Genomic DNA, 22,568 nt, shown 5'->3' on the forward strand with positions numbered 1-22,568 from the left:
GATTATTCTGAGTTTTGCACTCCCTGACCCCTCTATGAGACATCTGCTTGTCTAGCAGGAGGAGTGGACGCCCCTCAGCCCCATCATCTCATTCCTCTCCATTCTGCTGCATTACGATGTAATTTTCTCCTCCACTTCTTTATTTTCTTCTATCTTCCCTGGTAGCAATTGCTTTCCCCTCCCTCCCTCCATCCCTCCCTCCCGAGACAATTTATCTCCCAGTTGTTCTCACTCGCTCACGAGGAGCACCCTTTCCGTCCTCTCACTTCCCCATATTATGAAAGCATATTTATTTGAAACTGTGAAATTATATCCCTTTATTTCCCTTGTGGAGGAATTCCAAGCTCATTTTAAGAACTTGTTACCAAGTCCAATAAATTACGTGGACGTCCTCTGTCCTTCTTTGCCAACGCTGTCCTAATTATGCAGGAATAATTATAGTTTCAGGGTTTAAACACGCACACAGCAATCTTTTTGTTAGGCAAGTGGGTAATTTCTTATATCCGAAGGGCGTGGCTTTAATTAAAGGACTAGCATTCCTTGAAGGACTTCATTATGCCTGCTACATTGGATGCTATGGATTTAAATGAAAATATTATATGATATAATGGTGTTCAGAGCATGTGAGGTGGACGTCACTCACCAAACTCTGGTTCAATATGTGTAAAACTGAGTTATAATCGTTTTGTGTTTGCTACGTTTAGCTGCGGCCGTCTTCAATTAGGTTGACTTCAAAACTTTTGCAGTTGTAGATGGTTCAGTGTTTACTTTCTAAGAGTTTCATTAAAATACATCCACTCATTCATGAGCTATTTTGCCAACAGACAGACAAACGCAGACACAGGGACTGACACCGTTAATCATGACTTCTTCATTTAAACTTCTAATATGAAGCTCAAACCAGCCCAAGGTGTTGTGAATCACTAAAATCTTCCAAATTAAGTTAAACTTATAAGTTGAAGGTTATAAAAAGTTTAAAAAAAAATGAAATCTATGTCACAGGCAGTCATGTAGTTTTAGTAACCCACTGTGATTGCTCCATTTAAACCGTTCACTTTGCTGAACGCTGCAGTCCAATACTTCAGTGAAGTAGGTTCCTCTCATTGCTCGGGCTGTTCCAACCCATTTCCTGGGGCAACAGAAGCAGACATTGGGACTTTTAACTTTACCTGTTCCGCATGCATGGCTGCGGTGACATAAAGGAGCGCACACCTTTAAAGAAATTGCTCAGAGAATCGCTTGCATTTTCACACAGGCTTCAAGAAGAAACCTTTTATGCATTTATTCAGCATTCGTGCACGGGTGGCAGACAGGAGGTTGAAGCGCAGACTGTCAGATTTACACATTCTGCGCACACTGTGACCCATTTTCTATGAAACTGGCTCGAAACAGTAGTTTGCATTCACAAAGTCACGCTCCAACCCCCCCGTCCTCTTTATAGTCCTCTAAAAGGCACTTGCCTCACAAGAAGCTTCCCAGTTTGCTATACAGGCATAGCTGTAGTATTTCCTGTTAAACCCGTCAACACAATAAGCTCATTCTCACCGAACAATAAGAGTCACATTTAGATGATTGAAATGAACTCACAAGGTCACATCTCTGTGGAAACTGTGGAAATCAGTTTGAAGAACTGACCATGACAGACTGATTTGTGTTATAGAAGCTGTGATACAGTCAGGTCTGTACAGTCTTTGTGTTGTTGTGTTCAGTCATATCCACAATCCATTGAATTGCATGCTCCATCTTTCATTCTTATTGCTCGGGTTTTTTTTCTCCATTAAGTTGTTCATTAATTATTTATTTGTGCGTGTGAGAGAGTGTAAGAACAAAATGTGAAGAAAGAAGAAGAAATGATGTATTATTGTAAAAGTATCTCATTTCATCATGTAAATGTTATTTTGTTTGTTTTGGTCTGTATTATATTTCTCATTTCCTGTTGTGTCGATGTCACCAGACAGTTTGTCCAAATATGTTTCTTTGACTGCCAAAAAGACTGGCTGCACCAAAACACCAGAAGCTGTGATTTCTGTAATGGCAAAGCAATAAGAAACTTATTTATTGAAATTATGTGCAAAGATTATATGTGCATGTTATTATCTTCACTGCATCTAAAGTTCACTCTGTTTTTCTGGACAAATTCATGCAATGACCTTTAGTAATCCATTATTTTCCTGATGTGATCATGAGAGGCTGCCAGCTCATTTTGGTTCATTTGATTTTTTTGTTTGTTTGTTTTGTTTTCTTTGCAGAATGTTTCATTTCCATTTGTTAAAGTCATTAAATTCATTGTTTCATTTTCATTTCGTGTTCTGTCTTTTCACTCTTCTCGTTCATTTGTTTCATTATGATTAAAGTAATGGTTGAGATCTTTTGAAGAGAAGTTTTGTGGGAAAAAACCTTCAGTAACTTGAGAAATTACATTCCCTGTGAAAATGCAGTGTGAATGCTGATTGTTGAAGAATTTTCAGAAAAACAGCTGAAATTAGCTAAAAACTTGCTGTGTTGTAGCTGAAATGGAAGAACATGCCTAAATTAGCAAAATAAAGCAGAGAGAATGCATATTTGCTGAATTAGGTTTAAATAAATTAGCATAAAAATTAGGAAATTAGCTAAAAATGCTGAAATTAGCAACAAAAACAGCTCAAAAGGCAGAAAAAAAGCTTAAACAACCAGAAAGAAGCAGAAAAAGTTGAAATGAGTTTTTAAAAATGTGGAATTAGCTGAAAAAGCTAAAATTGGCATAAAACAGCTAAATTGTAGCTGAAATAGCACAGAATGCTGAAATTAGCAGAAAAAAGCTGAAATGAGCATAACAAGCTGAAAAATTAGCAAGAAATTAGCAGAAAGAAGTTTGTAAGGCTGAAAGTAGCAGAAATAACCACAAAAAAATTACATTTATCTGAAAACAGCTGAAATTAGCTAAAAAATACAAAAAAGTTATCTGAAAATGTATAGAACAACCTTAAATTAGCAGATGAAAGCAGAATGAAAATGAAAAAGTGGAAATTATTTGAAAAAAGCTGAAATTAGAAAATAAAAAAAAAACTGCTGAAAAGTAGCTAAAAATGCAGAAAGAAGCTTAAAATTACCAGAAGGAAGTGGAGAGCACATTTTTGCTGAATTAGGCTGAAAAAAGTGGAAATGAGTGCAAAAAAAAAAAAAGTGGAATTAGCTGATTAAGCTAAAATTAGCATGAAACGGCTAAACAGTAGCTGAAATAGCAACAAAAAAAAAGCAGAAACTAGCAAAAATATGCTGAAAGGAACATAACAAGCTGAAATTAGCAGAAACAATTTAAAAGAAGCAGAAAAATGTTGTTAGTAGAAACAATCTGAAAGGAGCACAAAAGAGCTGAGTAAAAAGAAAGAAAGAAAAACAAAAGCTGAAATTACCGGTAGCTGAAAGTAGCTGAAAAAAGTTAAAATTTGCACAAGGAAGCTGAAAGAAGCTGAACCAGAACAAAATGTGAAAGGAGCATTGAAAGGTTGTAAACAGATCTAAAGATATGAAGGATATAAAATGAGCTCTATTTGTTTCCTATGAGTAAAAATGTCAGAAAAGGCTAAATATTTCAAAAAGCTAAAGCTGCACCAACACCAAAAGTCATAGCTCCCTTCTCCTGAACGAGCTGAACGTTTTGATATGATTTGTTGAAATAGCACAAAAATTGTGGAACAAGAAAATGCTGAAAAACATTGGGAAGAAAAATGGATCTCAATCAATCGTGTGAATGCTTCATAAATATTCACACAATACATATCCTACCTTTTTCAAATATCTATTAGAGCATTGGGTGATGGCTGCTTTGAGACCAAAAAGAATTGCTGCCGTCTGAAATCAGCTTCAGTTTTTCCACAGTGGTTCATGTTGTTTACATCGACATAATTTTTATTGCACATATGTTAGAATTACTCCTGAATACTTGTGTAATGCAAAAGTTGCAGGAAGTATCCAAGTCACAATCTTTGAACCTTCATTATGTCTGTCTGGTATACCAGAAAAAAGAAACCTCCTATGAGTCAAGCAAATGATGTTTGCTGTTTGTCAAAACAAGAAAATAAGAGTCTGGACAAATTGTCTCTTATATTTTGTTTGCCTTAAAACCACGGAAAATCCAGATGGGACTAAACAAACTTCTCTGAGTCTATTAAATCATATTGAATTTTTCCACTGAAACAAACAGTCCTGCTTCTAATACTATTTTTCGACGTTGAAGGTGACATGAAATATAGAAAACGAGGTTTCAAGCTTCATGGGCAGAATCAAAAAAAGGCTTCAGGGTGTGTCAGATAATCAGATCCAGACAGCGACAGGGAGGACAAAGCTGGAACAATCCTTAACTTGGTTATGTAAATATGTGCGCTGCATTTTTAATCTCCACTTCTACAGCTGGCAGACTTTTCTTTCCCCACTACAGAATAGATCATCTTTGCAGGAACCCATCTGCTCCTCAGATATATATATATATATATATATATATATATATATATATATATATATATTTATTTATTTTTTTTTTTTTTTCCAAGTAAGGGCAGCCATAGACATCCTCTTTAATTCCTGTTTCTACACTGATCAGTATTCAGCTGCCGAGTGTTTCCACTGCAGACTGGAGGAGCGCTGCCTCCTAACAGGCGCTTTGTGCTTTTTAACAATTTGGTTCAGCAAAAACAAGAGGGATAATGTGTCATGTGCAACATATAAAGCTGGATTCATCTTGACAAATCAAGATTATTACCCAACTGACGAAACCCCAAACGTCTTCCTTTCTGTTTCCCCGCCTCTTCCGTCTCATCCAGTCCATCCATCCGTCTAACTGCCTCCTGGTCCTTCACACAGGACAAACATTTTCATGGAAGGTTGAGCTCCACCCCCAGCCCGCAGACAGGAAGTGACCATATATAGGCTTCTGTCTCCTCACTGGAAGTTTCATAAGCTGTTCTCCTCTCTGTGAGCAGTTTCCATAGCAACAGTATTTTGTTTCCCTCTGTGGCAGGAAGAGCGAGATAGGGGTTCAGTGAGGAGAGGACAGGGTCGGGTGTGCGATCAGGGCACAGAAGAGGTGCACGTAGCGGGGAATCAAAAGAGCAGAACGTGGAGATAAGACACAGGAGGCCCGTCGGGCTTTAAGTGGGTTTTCTTGTTCTGGGATAAGTGCCCAAACCAAACACAGCGTTACATAAAGCAGACATACTCTGACTCACAGTTACATTCAGCTAGGTGCTTTTCAGGTCACAGAAGAAGCAGAGATGAGTAAATCCACTGACAGCTACTCAGGCGAGGAAATGGGACAGATGAGTTCTGGAAATAGTATTTTGGATTCAAGTAAATTGTCTTGTCTCCTCTCTGTTAGGACAAGAAGCTGTCCACATGTCAAGGGAACAATTTAACATCAAAACAGATGCTTATAGTCGTGTTTTCAGAAGTACCACATTTTTCGGACTATAAGGCACACTTAAAATCCTTTAATTTTCTCAAAAATCGACTGTGAGCCCTATGTATTAATTCTGGGTGTGCTTACTGACTTCAAACTGATTTTATATGGTTATTGTGAATGGGTTGAATAAAGTTTGACTTATCGGACGGTTTTTGTTTTGCTTAATGCGCCTTATAATCCAGTGCACCTTAAACAGACCTGTTCATTCATTCACTTATAATCTGGTGCGCTTTATAGTCTGAAAAATACAGTAGCATATCATTAAGGTTGCAATGTAAAAGCATTGAAACGCCTTTATTACTACACTGTTGCTTTGATCTTCAGATTACAATTTATGTCTCACCAAGGTGCAAAAAACTGAAAAGAAACCTTTTATAGAGATCAATGTTATTTTGGCCAAATGTGTGAGATTACCCTGCTTTATTTGGAGCTCTGCAGCTCGGGCTTACTTCACATTAAAATCATTGTTCACGAATTAATCAGATTGGGGAAATTTGAGTTTTCCATGACTAAAGTGGCATTTTGATATGCGTTATGATTTTTACTTATCACAGTTTAAGGATTTTCATATAGCTTTTTACACAGTAATCAACATTAAACTACACACCAACTTTTGCTATCAGATGTGTTTTTTCCACAGGCTTTTTACTTGTTATACTAATTTATACGTCAAAACTTAAACATTTTTGTCTTTTTTCATCCAATGCTGTAAAAGATTGCTATCAAGGAGTGAGAGACATGGGTGTGTAGTTACTATGGTAACCCTTTAACATTTCTTTTGAGTTTGGCATTTACACTACTTGTATAGTTTGCACATCTAAACATGGGTATTTTTCTTAGCCTTTATAACTATTTAAGTGTCAAATTATTATTGGGCTTCAAATAACAAAGCTGGTGTTGAAATTTCAAGCATTGCCAATATTTTCTAGGTAACTCTTACCTTAGAAATATAATAATTTCTTTGTGTTTTGTTGCCAAAATTCACCTTGTTTCACACCTCCCACTGGTTCAAATGCTGGCTGGGTTTCTTAACATGGCTTGCATCCATGTATTCAACAAACACATTCTAAATGCTTCTCCAAAAAGATGAGAGATGTTCTCAAAAGATCCTGCAAAAAAATGAAAAATAAAGAAAAAGCAGTCACGTACTTTAGATGTGATTGCAGATCGTCACCAAGCTGAGCAGTTTAAGGGACCTCAGAGATTTACACAAGATTTTTAACAATTTATGCTGGGCACAAAGGGAACGATGATGAAATTCATCTCCACTGGTGGACACACACACAAACACAAATATGACTGAGTGCAAAACAAAAGCGAAGGATTTGAACAGATAACGCAGCCAGATAATAAAGACCAGCAAGGAGAGGAACAGCGTTAGAGGAAGAGGGGGAAAAAACAGAAACACAAGAAGATTCTCATTTATAGTCCTGCCCGGATCCTCGCTCCTCATCCCTGCTGCTTCCATGACAACCAGACAGGAGGTTAGGAGGTGGAGGGCGGAATGAGGTTTTGTCTTAGATAAATGCAGACGCCTTGCCTTAGCTGCTCTCTTTTACGTCTAAGTGGTGGAATGTGCCTTTATTTGTGTCTCCAAAACCCAAGTTTCTATTAAAAGCAGTCGGAGTGACCTGAGGAAATTATTTGGATTCAAGTGTCTGTTCAGCAGGAACAGTTGGGGTTTGCTGTTGGTCTTTTTCAAACCTTCAGACAGATAAACAAACACAAAAGTAGACTTTTGGATCCAACAATTTTCAGTCAGGTCAACTGTCCAGATGACCTGACTGAAAAATGTTGGATTCTATACCTGGATTATTGAGCATGGACTTTGTTGTAGACTTTTGGATGTTTTGACACAGTTTAATTATAGTTTTAATCTCCTAAGACCTGAACTCTTGCATAACATGCATTATTAATGTCTATAATGTCCACATATGTGGATGCCAAGTCCTAGGAGTTTAAATCAGGCAATGGGTTAAATAAATCTCCTTATCCCATCTCTTATTGTAGGGATCACAGGGCTCTTCCACCTCTTTGTCTTCCTCTCAAGTTGCCAGCCCCGTGGAAGAAGGTGATGATGGAGTCATTCCTGAAGGTGAGGAGAACTGATGCTGCAAAAATCTTTTGTTGTTAGTCGGCAGAGGCGTCCAAGTCTGACTCATGTTTGTGACCTTTGTAGCATCTTTTTATTGTGTTTCCGCCCTGCTCTGATTTGTACGTTCTGTTCTGAACACAATGTTTTATCACCTTATGGAGTTCCCCCTCCCCCACCTCACTTTGAAACAATGATGTGATAGGAACAATTTGAAAGGTTGCTTACTTGTAACTTGGAAAACAAATATTAAGCTGGAAAAAAAAAAACATCTTTAATGCCTTCAAATGAAGAGAGGCAGGTCTAATTTAATCTGACATTTTCATCTTTGCTTTCATTCACAGAGCCCAGAAAACTATTTCAGATGTTCCAAATTAATTCATAAATTATATTAAACCCATGCAGTTCCCATTTCATACATTTGCATTTTGATTTGCCAGTTGGTTCCACATTTAATTTTCCATTTGCCTGATTGATTGTTATTTACAGAGGACTCTGTGGAGCCTCAGTGTGACTATAAAGCAGCCAGTGAATGAAACTAAAGCATGTGACTGAGTTATTATGCTCTGTTGCTGAAAAATATCTATAAAACTATTAATGTTGTCAGGACATCTTGCAGAAAATGGTCTAATTCAATCACATTAAAATGTCAGAGAATGATTTGACGTGCACCGCCTGAGCCTGAACTGATTCATACTTCCAAGTCTCTAACCAGTTTTCAAAACGTATGCTTCTTCCCACAGCTGAGAATCTCGTGGATGAGGTTCCAGTCGTGCCAGCCTGCATATCAGACTGCTACAAAGTGGGGAGGATGCTGGGCGATGGGAACTTTGCTGTCGTCCGGGAATGCGTGGAGCTCTCCACAGGACGAGAGTACGCTCTGAAGATCATCAACAAAGGCAAATGCAGAGGCAAAGTAAGAAAACAAGCACAGAATGAAACTCCTACAGCAAAACATTGTTTTAAAGTATATTCTTGCTGTAAGAAAATGTTGAAACTCAAGTACAAAAGTAACTAGGAAATTGCATTTCCTGTGAAAATGCAGTGAAAAGGCTTATTGCTGAAGAAGTTGCTGAAAACCTGCTGAAATTAGCTATCCCTGAAGAGGGAAAAGCTGAAAGAAGAAGAAGATGATGCTGACATGGAAGAACAAGCTTAAGTTAGCAGAAGAAAGCAGAAATAACACATATTTATTGAATTTGGTTTAATTAAGTAGAAATTAGCACAAAAATGAGAAAATTAGGTAAAAAAGATGGAATTAGAAAAAAAAATAGATGAAAAGTAGCTGAAAAGGCAGGAAGAAGCTTAAAATACAAGAAGGAAGTCCAGAGAGCACAATTGTGCCTAATTAAGCTTAAAGAAGCAGAATGAGCCACAAAAAGTGGAAATTATCTGATAAAAGCAGAAATTTGCACCCCCACCCTGAAAAAAAGAAGAAGCTGAAAATTGCAGAAATCCGGTAAGCTGAAAGGAGCATAATAAACTGAAATTAGCAGAAAGAAGTAGAAGACGCACAAAAATGTTGTTGTTAGCAGAAAACATCTAAAAGGAGAACAAAACAGCTGAAAGAACAGCTGAAATTTGCTGAAAGTAGCTGAAAAACTGTTTAAATTTGCATAAGGAAGCTGAAGCAGAACAAAATGTGAAAGGAGCAGTAAAAGGTTGTAAACAGATCTAAAGATTTGAAGGATGTAAAATGAGCTCAAATCATTTCCTATGAGACAAAAAGTGGCAGAAAAGGCTAAATATTTCAAAAAGCTAAAGTTGCACCAATACCAAAAGTCATATCACCCTTCTCCTGAACAAGCTGACCGTTTTGATATGATTTGTTGAAATAGCACAAAAAATTGTGGAACGAGAAAGCGGCCATAAAACATTGGGAAGAAAAATGGATCACAACGGTGTGAACACTTCATAAACATTCACACAATAATAGAACAAGCCTGTAACAAAACAGCTGAAATTAAATAATCTTATTATCTTATCCTGTGCTGAGAACAGACTTAGTTATAGTCATTATTATCAAATGTTGCAACGTACTGAGGATCATTTTTAGTGACTGCCACATCAAATGTTAGCTTTATTTCTGTAAAAATGGCTTTTCATTCAACCTTTATTTAGACAGATAAGTCACATAGTTATCTATATTATGCAGCTATCCCCCTTATAGAGATACGGGCAAAACATGTATAACTGCTTCAGTTTGTGTGGCAGGGAATGAGATAGTACTCATGTTAGAGTATAATGCCCCACCCCCTTACATTTGGGCTGACATCTTCAAAAAAGCTTCAGGCAAAGCTTAAAAACAAGAAATAACTGCAGACATCTTACTTTGCTGACCTCAGTAGAGCACCTGCACCTTCCTGCAGCAGTGCAGAAATATTATTTTGATAAATGTTTAACTTGCCTATAAAATTTATATTATTTCCTTTGTTTTTTTTTTTTTCAAGGAGCACATGATCCAGAACGAAGTGGCCATCCTCCGGAGAGTCAAACATCCAAATATCGTTTTACTTATTGAGGAGTTGGACACTTACAATGAACTGTACCTGGTCATGGAATTGGTCAAGGTGTGTCTTTATATGTCAATAACACGTTCTCCTACATATATAATCATTATAATAAACTTGAGAGCATCTGTGAGGAGCAGAACAGATGATAGAGACAGACGAGGAACAATCAGGCAGTGTAGACAAATAAAGTCACGCAGAATGAGACAGAGAGAATCGGTCTGTGTCACCCCTCTCGGGCGCAAGTGTGTTCACATTTTTTATTCTTGCTCTAGCTTTCTGAGTCAAGAAATGCTTGTGCATAATTCAGGAGCCAAGAATGTGATCCATCTGTTCGCGTTGTGCCGTGGAGTACTACAGAATATAGGAGTGAGCCAGTCTGTGGGAGAGATGCACGCATGTGTGACCATGTCCAAAGTAGGAGGATGGGGACTGGGGGTGAGGGAGCTGTGGTTGAATGAGGTGGGAAATAGTTGCTGTCTTAACTGAAAACGAGGGGGGAAACAATATAAAGCTGAAGTAAAAGTATGCAGTTTACATAATATGTTGATTTTTTTTTTTTTTTTTTGAGTCAGCCCTTTGCTTTGAATTAGCTGTGATCTAAACAGTTTGATTCAGTTTATTTATACAGCGCCAAGTCACAGCAGAAGTCATCTCAGGACACTGAACAGAAACATTCATACATATAAAAATAAGCCAATTAGTAAAAAAAGTAACTACCGGTATCTAAGGAAGCCAGCAGATTGTGTTGAATCGACTTTGTCACAGTCTCCCATCCTGAGCAAGCACAAAGGCAACAGTGGAAAGGAAAAACTCCTTTTAACAGGAAGTAACCTCCAGCTCAGGATGAGAGGCCATCTGCTTCGAGTGGCTGGGTTTGAGAGAACAGGAAGGAGAAACAGACAAACACAGAATGACAGGTCCAGGTTTACTTTCTATAAGAGGAAATACAAAAAATAAACAGATGTTAAGGATAGAAATAATTACAAATACAAAACGGGTAGACTAGAGCACGTAAAGACAGCAGCAGAGTGAGGAGATGTGGTCAATTTGTCCTCCAGCAGTCTAAGCCTATAGCAGCATAATTAAGGGATAGCTCAGGAAGCCCAAGCTGACCCTAACTTATCAAAAAGGAAAGACTTTAGCCAAATCTTAAAACTGGACAATGTATCAGCCTCATGGACAGACACTGGAAGTTGGTTCCACAAGAGAGGAGCCCGATAACTGAAAGATCTTCCTCCCATTCTGCTCTTGGAAACTCTAGGAACCACAAGTAAAACTGCATTCTGAGAGCAAAGTGCTCTATTGGGAAAATATGGAACAATAAGATCTCAAATATAAGATGGAGCTAGGTTGTTGAGGGCTTTATATGTTAGAAGTAATATTTTGAATTATATTCCAAATTTGACAGGGAGCCAATGCAGAGAAGCTAAAACCGGACAGATATGATCTCTCTTACAAACTCTCATTAATAAACAGTCAATTATATGCTTAGACAACGATTTATGGCAGTTTAAGGAAATAGTCCTGTTTCAATGTACCAAGTTAAACACACCGAGAAAAGATTAGCCAGTATGATGGTGGTGCATTTATACGATATTCAAGTTCAGTTCAAATTCTTTAACGCTGGGATCTGTTCTTGTTATGGACTGCTTTTTGAACGACCTCAGTTTGGAGATCCAGTTTAGGTAACACAAGATAGATGTGCTAACGACTAGTTCAAGCCGAGCCAAATCAAAAGTGGACTCCTGCCATCTTGAAACGACTCCAGTTTGAAATGTTTCAGAGCAGTTCATGTGAACACTGTTTTATAATCTGCATTTTCACTTCTGAAAACACAAGCAAAATTACATTTGGCTTAACTTGTTGAAAACGTGTTTTAACAATACACATCTTTTATTTTTGCAAACTGTGGATTGATCTGGAGTCTCAGCACTATGATTTTGTAATCTTTTACAGTTTTATTCAGTCCAGTGAACACAAAATAATATTTTTCTGGTGTTCTCAAAAAGCGCCTTTCTGCAACGACAAATTGCAACCAAAATCTTTTGAGGATTCTTGTTCATTAAATAACTCTGAGCGCTTTTAAACACTAAACTAAAGGCACTTGACGCCAATATTGCTATTAGCTGTCATTTTAGGAGGGTCACTCATAAATATGTAAGTTTTGGTCATTTTAGTCAAGAAATTAATAAGAAAGTAAAGTATTTGGCTTTTTAACATTTTAAATAGGTTGTTTTTGTCTATTTTTATTCAAAACCTATTTAGATTTTAGATCATTTAAAGTGAAATGTATAAAAATATTTAGGCTTATATTTACAACAGCTGATAAATGAGTGTAAATAAATGGTTGCTGAAGACATTCCTGGTTACCGTATTTTTCGGACTATAAGGCGCACCGGATTATAAGGCGCATTAAGCGAAACAAGTTCATTTTGACAGATTTTTGAGCGCCGTGTACCACATTAAATCATAAAATCGGTTTGAGGTCAGTAAGCACAACCAGAATTAATACATAAGACGCACCGGATTATAAGGCTCACTGACGATTTTTGGGAAAATTAAAGGATTTTAAGTGCGACTTATAGTCTGATAAATACGGTAGATGGATTGGTGTATCTACAGTATAAACACATGTAAAATGGCAGATATTCTGGACAGAGGCTGAATGGTGCATTTGGTAGTTCTCGTATTAAAACAGCTGTGTCTGTGGAAGCTCTATATCTGTGCTGGAAGAGAGGGAAAAACTCAGCCCTCTGAAATCCTCTGCTCCACTTAGAGGACGAAAGAAAAGAGACTCAGAACAAGTGAAAAATATTATGAACTTAGACAAAGAAAAGAGGAAAGAAATAAGACATTATTACCAAAATAAACTATTAAAGACACAGAGAGAAATTTCAACCAAGCTGAGGGAGGAGAACATTCATCCTGCTGAACAGGCAGGGGAGACAATCCTGCACTGCTTTTCAACCTTGAAAACTCTTTGCCTGGACTGTTTCTCAGCATTACGCTCCCAATAACTCAAATTAAACTTTTAACTCAAGTAATTATCCTGACTTCCTCTCAGGGCGGAGATCTGTTCGACGCCATCACCTCGGCCAACAGATACACGGAGCGAGACGCCAGTGGCATGCTCTACAATCTGGCCAACGCCATTAAATACCTCCACAGCCTCAACATTGTCCACAGAGACATCAAACCTGAAAACCTACTGGTGAGTTCACACTGTGCACGCACAAGCTCATATAACTTTGTCGCAGTGTGTCTCCCCCCCCCCCCCCCTTCCCCATACTCTTGTTTCCTGTCGCCTTTCTGAATGAACGATGAAGTCATATCACTGACTCTTGGCTCTCGCAGAAAGAAATGACTCATCCGTGCTGCCTTCACACCTCCTGCACACTCCCTCATTCGCTCCGTCTCCCTTCTGTTGAAATCTTAATTGTCATCTCCATACTCCAAGTGTTGTTCTTCGTGTGCCAATCGAAGCTCGGGTCAGATTCACACTTTTAAAAAACAGTCTATTTCAAGGCCACCTTAAATGCCACACACCTAATATAAAACTAGGTTATTTTCTTTATTTTGCTTTCACGTCTTTCTTGGTTTGCAGATGAGTTATTTAACATTGTTTTGATGTAATGGTACATGATAATCGCATACCAAATGAAATGCCATACCATACCATACCATACCATACCATGCCATACCATATCATGCATACCATACCATACCATGCCATGTCATACCATACCAAACCATACCATGCCATGCCATGCCATGCCATGCCATACCATACCATGCCATACCATATCATGCATACCATACCATGCCATGCCATGCCATACCATGCATACCATACCATATCATACCATACCATACCATATCATACCATCCTATACCATACTATACATACCATACCATGCCATACCATATCATCCCATCCCATCCCATCCCATTCCATACCATACCATACCATACATACATACATACATACCATACCATGCCATACCATATTATCCCATAACATGCCATGCCATGCCATGCCATATATGCGGTACCATACCACTTTATTTATAAAGCACTTAAAACAGCAACAAGGCCAACCAAAGTGCAGTACAGCAAAAACAAAACAAGCAAAGCACACAGCAACAAAGACAGTAATCCGAATGTACAAATATAAAAACTAAAAGGCTATCATTGCTGAATACAGGACAGGTTACAAACAAAATCACAAAGTGTCAAAAGCCAGGGAATAAAAGTGTTTTTTTAAGTGAGCCTTAAAAACAGTGAGAGAGGGATCCTGCCTGACGTGCAGTGGTAAGTCATTCCACAGTCTTGGACCTGCAACAGAGAAGGCCCTGTCAGCTCTGAGCTTAAGACCTCAGAGAGCACTCTGGGGCATATGGCTGCAGCAGCAGATCAGCAAGATAAGAGGGGGCAGAGCTGTTTGGAAATAAAATGATAAAAACTAGGTGCATAATTTTAAAGCAACATCTGACATTTGGTATTGAAACCTTAAAAAGACTCAATTTAAATTAAAATTGTAATTTTTGTTGTAACAAATTAAGTATTCAATGGTAAAGCTGCATCTATAAGATGTTGTGGCTAGTAATAAAGTAGGAAGTGAAACATTTAAGGTCTGAATTCTGAAAATCTCGCTACAGCCACATAAAATCACGAGTTTGACAGATTGTGATGTGGATTTTCTTCACTTTTAGGTGTATGAACATGCAGACGGTTCCAAAAGCCTCAAGCTGGGAGACTTTGGTTTGGCAACTGTTGTGGACGGACCCCTCTACACTGTCTGTGGGACCCCAACATATGTAGCACCTGAAATCATTGCAGAAACAGGGTAAGAATACTGCAGCAGTCAGGTTTTGTTTCATTTAGCTAAACAGGAAAAAAGTCCTTTGTATCTTATCTGTAAGTTTGCAGCGTTTCCCCTCTCTTTCCTTGAACTGAGTTATTTATTATGGTGTAGGTATGGCCTTAAAGTTGACATCTGGGCAGCTGGAGTCATCACCTACATCCTACTGTGTGGTTTCCCGCCTTTTCGAGGGTAAGTTAAAAGAAGCTCTGTTAGCACTCTTTTGATCTGACACTGCAGGGAGTAACACTAATTGGCAGAAAGGCTGTCACGTTCTCTTTATAATGATGAGCAAAAATGTCATGATGCAACTCTGGGAAACCTTGACTATAGTCTGGGTGGACTTCTTTGGTTGCAGTTAAAATAATTTACCACCAGAGGTCGCCGTTTCTCACACTGGAACACAAAATTATCATTTAAATTGTACAAGAGTCCCTATTAAGGTTGTCAATAGATATAAATATTAATTTATTACTTTATTAATTCATTAATGTACTTTATATGGAAACATTTGCAGGAGCAGCGATGACCAAGAAGCACTTTTCGATCAGATTCTCATGGGACAGCTAGAATTTCCTCTTCCCTACTGGGACAACGTGTCAGAGGCAGCCAAGGTAGATATTCTCTTGGTCAGATTTGAACTGATTCATGCACTTTCAGTCGTGACAAACTCATCCCTTGCTGCTTGTCGTCGCAGGATCTGATCCGATCCATGCTGGAGGTGGAGGTGGATCAGCGATGCACCGCCCTCCAGGTGTTGGAGCACCCTTGGGTCACTGTAAGTACAACGGCTTTGATTTATGTATTCAGCTGCAGTATTTATTCACCCCAGAAACCCATAAATGTTCTTCTCTTTTTCTTGCTGCAGAATGAAGGTCTATGTGAGAACGAGCACCAGCTGTTAGTAGCAGGAAAGATAAAGAAGCACTTTAACACCGGTCCAAAAGTTAATGACACCACTGCCGGAGTGTCTGTCATTTCTGTAAGTACCACTACAAACTACAGTTCTTATAAATCAACTACTTTGACAGATGGTTGTCACAAAGGTTCATAGTTTCTGTCGTATCAGTTAACTCCTTCCATGAGATGCAGCTCTCTGGGTGAAGTTTGTGTTTCTACATGACCTAGTGTTTGGATTTATTGTGTTGGTTTTTTTCCTCTGTTCAGCTGGATGACAGCTTTTCTATGCAGAGATCTGGGTCGTTGGATTTCTACCAGCACCCGGCCATGTACTGGATAAGGTACGCCAGGTTTCCATAGAGACGTGACAAAGTCCCAAACCACGTAGAAATAAAGACAAATTGATAACTCCTTCCATTCCATCCTTGAGGGCCACCCAAATGGATGCTGCTTGTGTGCTGTTTTCACAGCATCATTTGGCTTATTGCTGCTTCCCTTGCTTCATTTACTCGTTACAATAGCCGATTTTATTCCTGCATTATTGTCGTCTTCAGTTCCAGCCTCGTCTTTTGTGGTGTTGCTGTTTATCAGTGTCTCCTGGAACTGTATAAATTATCTTACGTTATAGAGGGCTACATTTTTGACAAAGAAGTCAAAAATGGGTGTTCCAATCCCTTGGTGAATCTTTGTTTGCACAATTTATTTTTGCATATTGCTTTTGGAAAGGAACGTTTTTTTTTTTATCCTTGCTTGTGTCTTTTAGTTTTTGTTTGTTTGCTATTGTGCTTGCTGTGTTGCTGCCAGCTGAGATGCTCGTTGAGAAATCAAATCATTCGGCTTTAGTTACCGGTACGCAAATTCTGTTGTGAGATTTTTCCTGCTTACATATGGAGGACCTTGAGATTCACAGTTAGAAAAAGCACATCACAACAAAGAAGATGACAGGGAACCATTAAACTTGAATTTTCTGCTCAAAATGCAGTGCAATGCTGGATGAACTCTGTTGAAGAACAGATTTTTAACTGAATCGTTGAATCAAACAAGCATAACAGAAACTAAAGCAAGCAGAACTGTTGCTAAAATCTAAAATGAACAAAAACTGTATAAAAAATATCAAACCAATAGCAAAAATCTAAAATAAGCATAAGAAGGCAATGATAGAAGAAGTATGCTGAAGAAGAATTTAAGTTATTTTGAACAGTATTTTTGAAGAAATTGGTGAGATCCATATGTATTTCTGTGCGGAAAATGTTTTGTAAATTAAGCAAATTTAAAAAAAGGAAAAAAGTTACAAGTGTTAAAAATCAAAGCATACAATGACGAACTGAGACAAACATTTTGGCATACCATGGACAAATGACTAAAACAGCACAGTCTCCATCCATTATCTTTTACCTGCTTCTTCCTTTTTGGGTCGCAGGGGTCACTGGTATCCAGCAGTCACTGTGCGAAAGGCGGGGGACACCCTGGACAGGTCTCCAGTCCATCACAGGGACACACAGAGACAAACAACCATTCACTCTTTCACTCACACCTAGGGACAATTTAGAGTTACCAATCAGCCTAACATGCATGTTTTTGGTCTGTGGGAGGAAACTGGAGTATCTGGAGAAAACCCATTCATGCACAGAGAGAACATGTAAGCTCCACCCAGAAAGGCACCCCGGCTGGGATTTGAACCAGCAACCTTCTCGCTGAGAGACAACAGCTCTAACAACTGTGCCACCATGCTGCCCTAGCACAGTATATTTATATAAAAGTTATTTGATTACAATGTACAGAACATTTTTAAAATATGAATGCAGTCGTAATGAAGATTAATTCACCAAATTAATTCAATTCAATTCAATTCAATTCAATTCAATTCAATGCAATAATACTTTATTAATCCCAAAGGGAAATTAAATGTTGTTGTAACTCATTATCCTCGTTTCATCAAGAGATGTTATAGATACTGATGGTTGTAGACAGAAAGGATCTCTTGTAAAGGTTCGTCCCATAGTGGATCCGAAAAACTGTCCACAAACGCCATCCAATCTGTCATCCCAGTCTCGGCTGGCCTCTTGGTTCCCGCTGCAGGACCACCCGAATGCCGAGCATAACTCCTCCCAGAGCAATGGCCACTCCTTTCAGAAGCCTGCCAAGCTCCTCGTCGCCACGGACAACCGGCTGCAGGTGCCGGGGGATGATCCCACTCTTTCTGCTATCACAAGCCGCATTTCTTGCCGGTTCCAGGATCTCCTTAGGAGATCTTAGGATCTCAGTGGTCAAGCACTGGATCACTGTCGACAGGTAGATGTGAATGCATCCACGGAGCCTCCTTTTCAACTCATTTGAGATTTGGGGCTGTAGTTGAGATATTATTTGAGCTTTTGAGTTGTTAATCGGCTGCTCCTGGTTGTAAAAAACACCTTGTTGTTAGAAAAGTCCATGCTCAATAATCCAGGTATACAATCCAACAATTTTCAGTCAGGTCACTTTGAAGTAAGCTGTTTGGGAGAAGAATCAGTTTTGTGTTGCATGTTTCCTTGACTGATGAAGCCTTCTGGATGGAAGGTGAAACGTTTCAGAAAAAAAAAAAAAATTCCAGATGACCTGACTGAAAATTGTTGGACCTTGTTGTTATGGTTACGCATCATAATAAATGTTCAAAAGTTTTTTAAAATCAGTAAAAGTCCTTCCAGATGCACAACATCCAAAACCAAAGGAAGTAATCATCCAAAAAGAGTGAGTTGCATCCAGAAAAATAGGAATTAAAGTTTCCAAAAGCAAAATGTCAGAATGAATGTAACAGAGCTACTCCAACATGCATCCACCCCGAGCGGTGCAACTCTAAAATGTATGGCTGAATAACAACCATATATAATAACTCAAATATCATTATTTGAATTCCGGATAACAGAACTCAAATAATGGACAGAAATAAATCAATACCAATGTCTATAGGCTAAAGATGCTGTGGTGTGTCACATAGAGACTGCTGAGCTCAAAGAAAGCCAAACACTTCAACAGATGTTGCCACACGTAAAAGAGTAACACCAAACTGTGAAATCACAAAAATTACAATAAATATATTTGATTTCTGTAAGTCGTCCTGTGACTGTCAATATAAACACCAATCTATAACTTCAGACTGTGTGTACATCTCTTTGGTCCTCCATATTGTTTTAGCCACTTTGCTGCTCGAGGACCTAAAGATCATGTTGTGTCCTCCTTACAGGCCACCCCTCTTGATAAGGAGAGGCAGGTTCTCAGACGAGGACGCCACCCGGATGTAAAGCTGCCGCCTTTGCAGACGATCCAGACTGTGAATCCAGAACCGACGACGAACGCGCACCAGGCGGAGCCTCTCAGCTGCCTCCCTGGCCTGCCAATGGCCCCCACTTCTGTGACCCCTGACCCTTGTTCCGACCCCTCCCTAAACCCAAATACCACATCTGACTCTGATGATATCTCCATCAGCTCAGCCAGCAGCACTGTCTTGTCTCCCAACTTGCCCATTTAGAGAGTAGGCCAGGAAAGAGCAGTGGTGGTGGGGGGGGGGGGGGGTGAGACAGGTAATCCTCATCCAGCTACTCCCTCTGTACGGAGGAGGAGGAGATATCCTCTACAGCCAATCTTGGGGGTGAATGGTGAGTAATCCCTTAATCTGTATTTCCAAACCTGAAGGAGAGACTGATGGAGAGTTGGATTAAAAAAATCAAACCTGATGATTTTGGGAGGCGACAAGAAACAGAGACCAGGATGAAAACGGGGAGAATGTGGCGTGAGGTGGATGAACTTTGATTTCTTTTTCCCGTTCTCTCATCCGAGCACATGTTACTGAGCTCAAGGAGCAAGAAAGGGCAAAGACAGTTGGCCTTTCAGTGATGATCCGGGCTGAAACATGGAAACCTCCCTACAGAGGAGCGGCTCTACGGCAATATGAGAACGTCAACCAGTGTTCATGTTTTATTGAACCTTATTTATTCTTTAGTCGCAACATTTTTATAGGCATCTCTCTTTTTTCATAAAAAATGTTCTTTGTTGAGTTACAAGAGTTTGGTGGAATGAAAATAAAGGACATCTGTGTAGAAGTAGAGCGTCAAGCTAATTAATTAATTAATTAATGTGTGGTAGATCTGAGGAACAACACAAGGTTGGAAAATGAGAATTGCATGAAGTTTTGCAAAGTGTGTTAGCAGTATTCAAAGACAGAGCTTGGGCTTTGACTTCGCTCTGAATCGAACATTGATGTTGCCTTTCTGTAATGTTGGATTGCAGTGTTACAGTTTTACACGACAATAATGGTGCATTTTTCTGCTACTTTATACTTTATTATCTCAATCCAAAAAAAAAAAAAAAACATGTCCAACACATCCACGAGCTTGTAGCAAACCCAGATCTAATCATTTTTTCTCACGTTCTAATTCAGTTCTATCATTAATCTTCATTTTTACCGCCACATCATAACATTTCAACACTTACAAAAGGTACGGTTGTGATTTAGGAATATTCTTCTTCCAGTATTTGGTTTTAAAGATGGATTTTATTAGTATAGCTATAAATGAAAAAAAAAAAAAAAGAGATTTTGAATAAAAAAAAAATCAAAGCGAATGAAGGATGAAAACCAGCAGCACATGTGACAAGCAGTCAGGCTTAAAGGATGGAGAAAGGTTTGTCTGAGCTCTGTACAACCTCATTCATGGCTTCATTTCTTTAGATGAAAGCATGACAGACATACAGTAGCCTATTCTTATTCAAACAAGCTGTATTAGTGATAAAGTACTGTTTATATGTTCATGTAAATAACTATTTTATTTATTTTGATAGTTCACAATACAGTATATTTCTTTACTAGTAGTATATCTATGAAAGTCGGACAAATAAAAACGTGTGACAGTTGGTAAAAGAAATGATGCAGAGATATCAAGTTGAAATGAAAATGAGCATTTTTTTTTCCTGATGTTGTTGCTTGAATTTACAGTTAAATTAATAAAAAAAGATCTTTGATTTCTGTTCAGGCAGTGATGTCACAGACGTTAAAGTCATTTCCGGTAACTAATGTGAAGCTAGATGAGTGGGGGGGGAAAGAAAGAAATGCAAAGCTGCTTTAGTTTTTTTTTTATTTTAATTCATAGAGCAGAAATTGTTGCACATGTCAATGTTTCTGTAGTTCCTCTCACTGCACACACTCTGCGATGTGGCGCAGATGGTGAAGTATACATTTGATGTGCGGTTGAAATCCACACTCTCCGGCACAAGGTTTACCAAAGTGCTTCATCTCATTCCAGTCTGTTCCACAAAGATTGATACTTGTACCTCTGTTCACCAATGGTCTAAATCCAGCAGTAGAAATAAAAACAATAATAAAAAAAGGTTTAAAGAAAAAACAACTCCTGGTGTCTTTTTTAAAGGGCATTACCGTAATTTTCAGACTATAAGGTGCACTTAAAATCCTTTAATTGTCTCAAAAATCAACTGTGAGCCTTATAATCAGGTGTGCCTTATGTATTAATTCTGGTTGTGCTTACTGACCTCGAACCGATTTTATGTGGTTATTGTAAATGAGTTGAACAAAGTTAGACTTATCTGTTTTGTTTTGCTTAATGCACCTTATAATCCGGTGCACCGAATAGTCAGAAAAACACGGTATTTTGCTTGTTGAGTTGTTTCCTATAGATTTGGTTAATTTCCTCCAGTAAAATAAAGGCTTTTATCCCACCAAGGCTGTCCTACGCTGTGTCTACAGGAGAGTACTTGATTAGGAGAGTACTTGATGTGTTTTTATGAATCCCAATCATGGCGAGTAAAGTGGAAATTCCTGTGCTTGACAGGTCAAGTGTTTGGAGCACAAGTGGGAGGACTGAGATGAACGGTAATCATAACAATGTTTTGGGTGTAGAACGGCAGAATTAAAAAAACTAAGGGACATGCAAAGTTATACTTTAATGTTAAACCTATAAGATATAAGCAGGACAGATGATGTGTGAAAAAACTACAAACTTTAATGAGGCAATCTTGATGTTAAAACATTTGGTTTGGTAAAAGTATGTACATGCCTGAGTCCATGCAAAACTGCAGAAGAAGTTTCTTCTGTCTATTTCAAAGCTAAACGCTCAAACATCTGTTGTTTTCCCAACTAATACTGCTCACCGGTTTTTTAAAGTTGGACAGTTTTGCATCCATCCTGCTTTAAACATGTTCAGTTGTTGCTAAAGGCACCTAACCTTGACTCTGTCTGGTCAAGTTTTAGACCCATTTCAAAACTTCCTTTTTTAAATTGAAAGTTTTAAAAATAATATTTTGCTTTAGCTGCAGTCTTTTAGAAATGCATACTATTGTTGTCTTAGAAGGTCCCGAATGAGCAGGTCTGACCCCCTGCAGCTTTATTTGCCTTCCAGGCTCCTCAGGTCTAATGCTTCCGGTTGTCCTGAGGTCCAGACTGGTCCACAGAGGTGGTCAAGTCTTTTCAATTGTAGCTCCTAAACTGTGAAACCATATGCCCCTTCACCTGGACTCTCTACAGCTTTTAGTGTTTTCAAGTCACATCTTAAAACACCTTTGGTAATTGTTTCTTCATGTTCTATGTAAAAATATTTTTATTTGAGTATAGTAGTTTGTGATAATTGTGGGAGTGGTGGTGCATGAGGTTGGAGAAGGCGAGCCCCTGATCAGAAGGTCGCCTGTTGGATCCCTGGGAACGATATCATCAAAAAGTGGGTGGAAAAGGTGAAGCCTCCACCTTCATTCGCCCCAATCTGGACCCTTGGCCCTTAACCCCAC

General features: G+C 38.6%; 1 protein-coding gene across 2 annotated transcripts in view; it reads left to right on the forward strand.

Moving 5' to 3' along the window:
* LOC119420549 (serine/threonine-protein kinase DCLK1) overlaps window positions 1-19,327 on the forward strand; it is a 69,209-nt gene extending 49,882 nt beyond the window's left edge. For both annotated transcript variants that reach the window (XM_037687958.1, XM_037687959.1), the window contains 11 exons: window positions 7,448-7,532; window positions 8,273-8,445; window positions 9,980-10,099; window positions 13,107-13,253; window positions 14,755-14,888; window positions 15,018-15,095; window positions 15,421-15,517; window positions 15,601-15,681; window positions 15,772-15,885; window positions 16,071-16,144; window positions 19,024-19,327. In XM_037687958.1, the coding sequence (XP_037543886.1) occupies window positions 7,448-7,532; window positions 8,273-8,445; window positions 9,980-10,099; window positions 13,107-13,253; window positions 14,755-14,888; window positions 15,018-15,095; window positions 15,421-15,517; window positions 15,601-15,681; window positions 15,772-15,885; window positions 16,071-16,144; window positions 19,024-19,081 (1,161 nt within the window). In that variant the 3' untranslated portion in view covers window positions 19,082-19,327. The remainder of the gene's footprint in view (window positions 1-7,447; window positions 7,533-8,272; window positions 8,446-9,979; window positions 10,100-13,106; window positions 13,254-14,754; window positions 14,889-15,017; window positions 15,096-15,420; window positions 15,518-15,600; window positions 15,682-15,771; window positions 15,886-16,070; window positions 16,145-19,023) is intronic.
* The last annotated feature ends 3,241 nt before the right edge of the window (window positions 19,328-22,568 follow it).

This window comes from Nematolebias whitei, chromosome 14 (assembly GCF_014905685.2).
Source record: "Nematolebias whitei isolate Nwh7 chromosome 14, NemWhi1, whole genome shotgun sequence".
In the NCBI taxonomy this organism is placed as follows: Eukaryota; Metazoa; Chordata; class Actinopteri; order Cyprinodontiformes; family Rivulidae; genus Nematolebias; species Nematolebias whitei.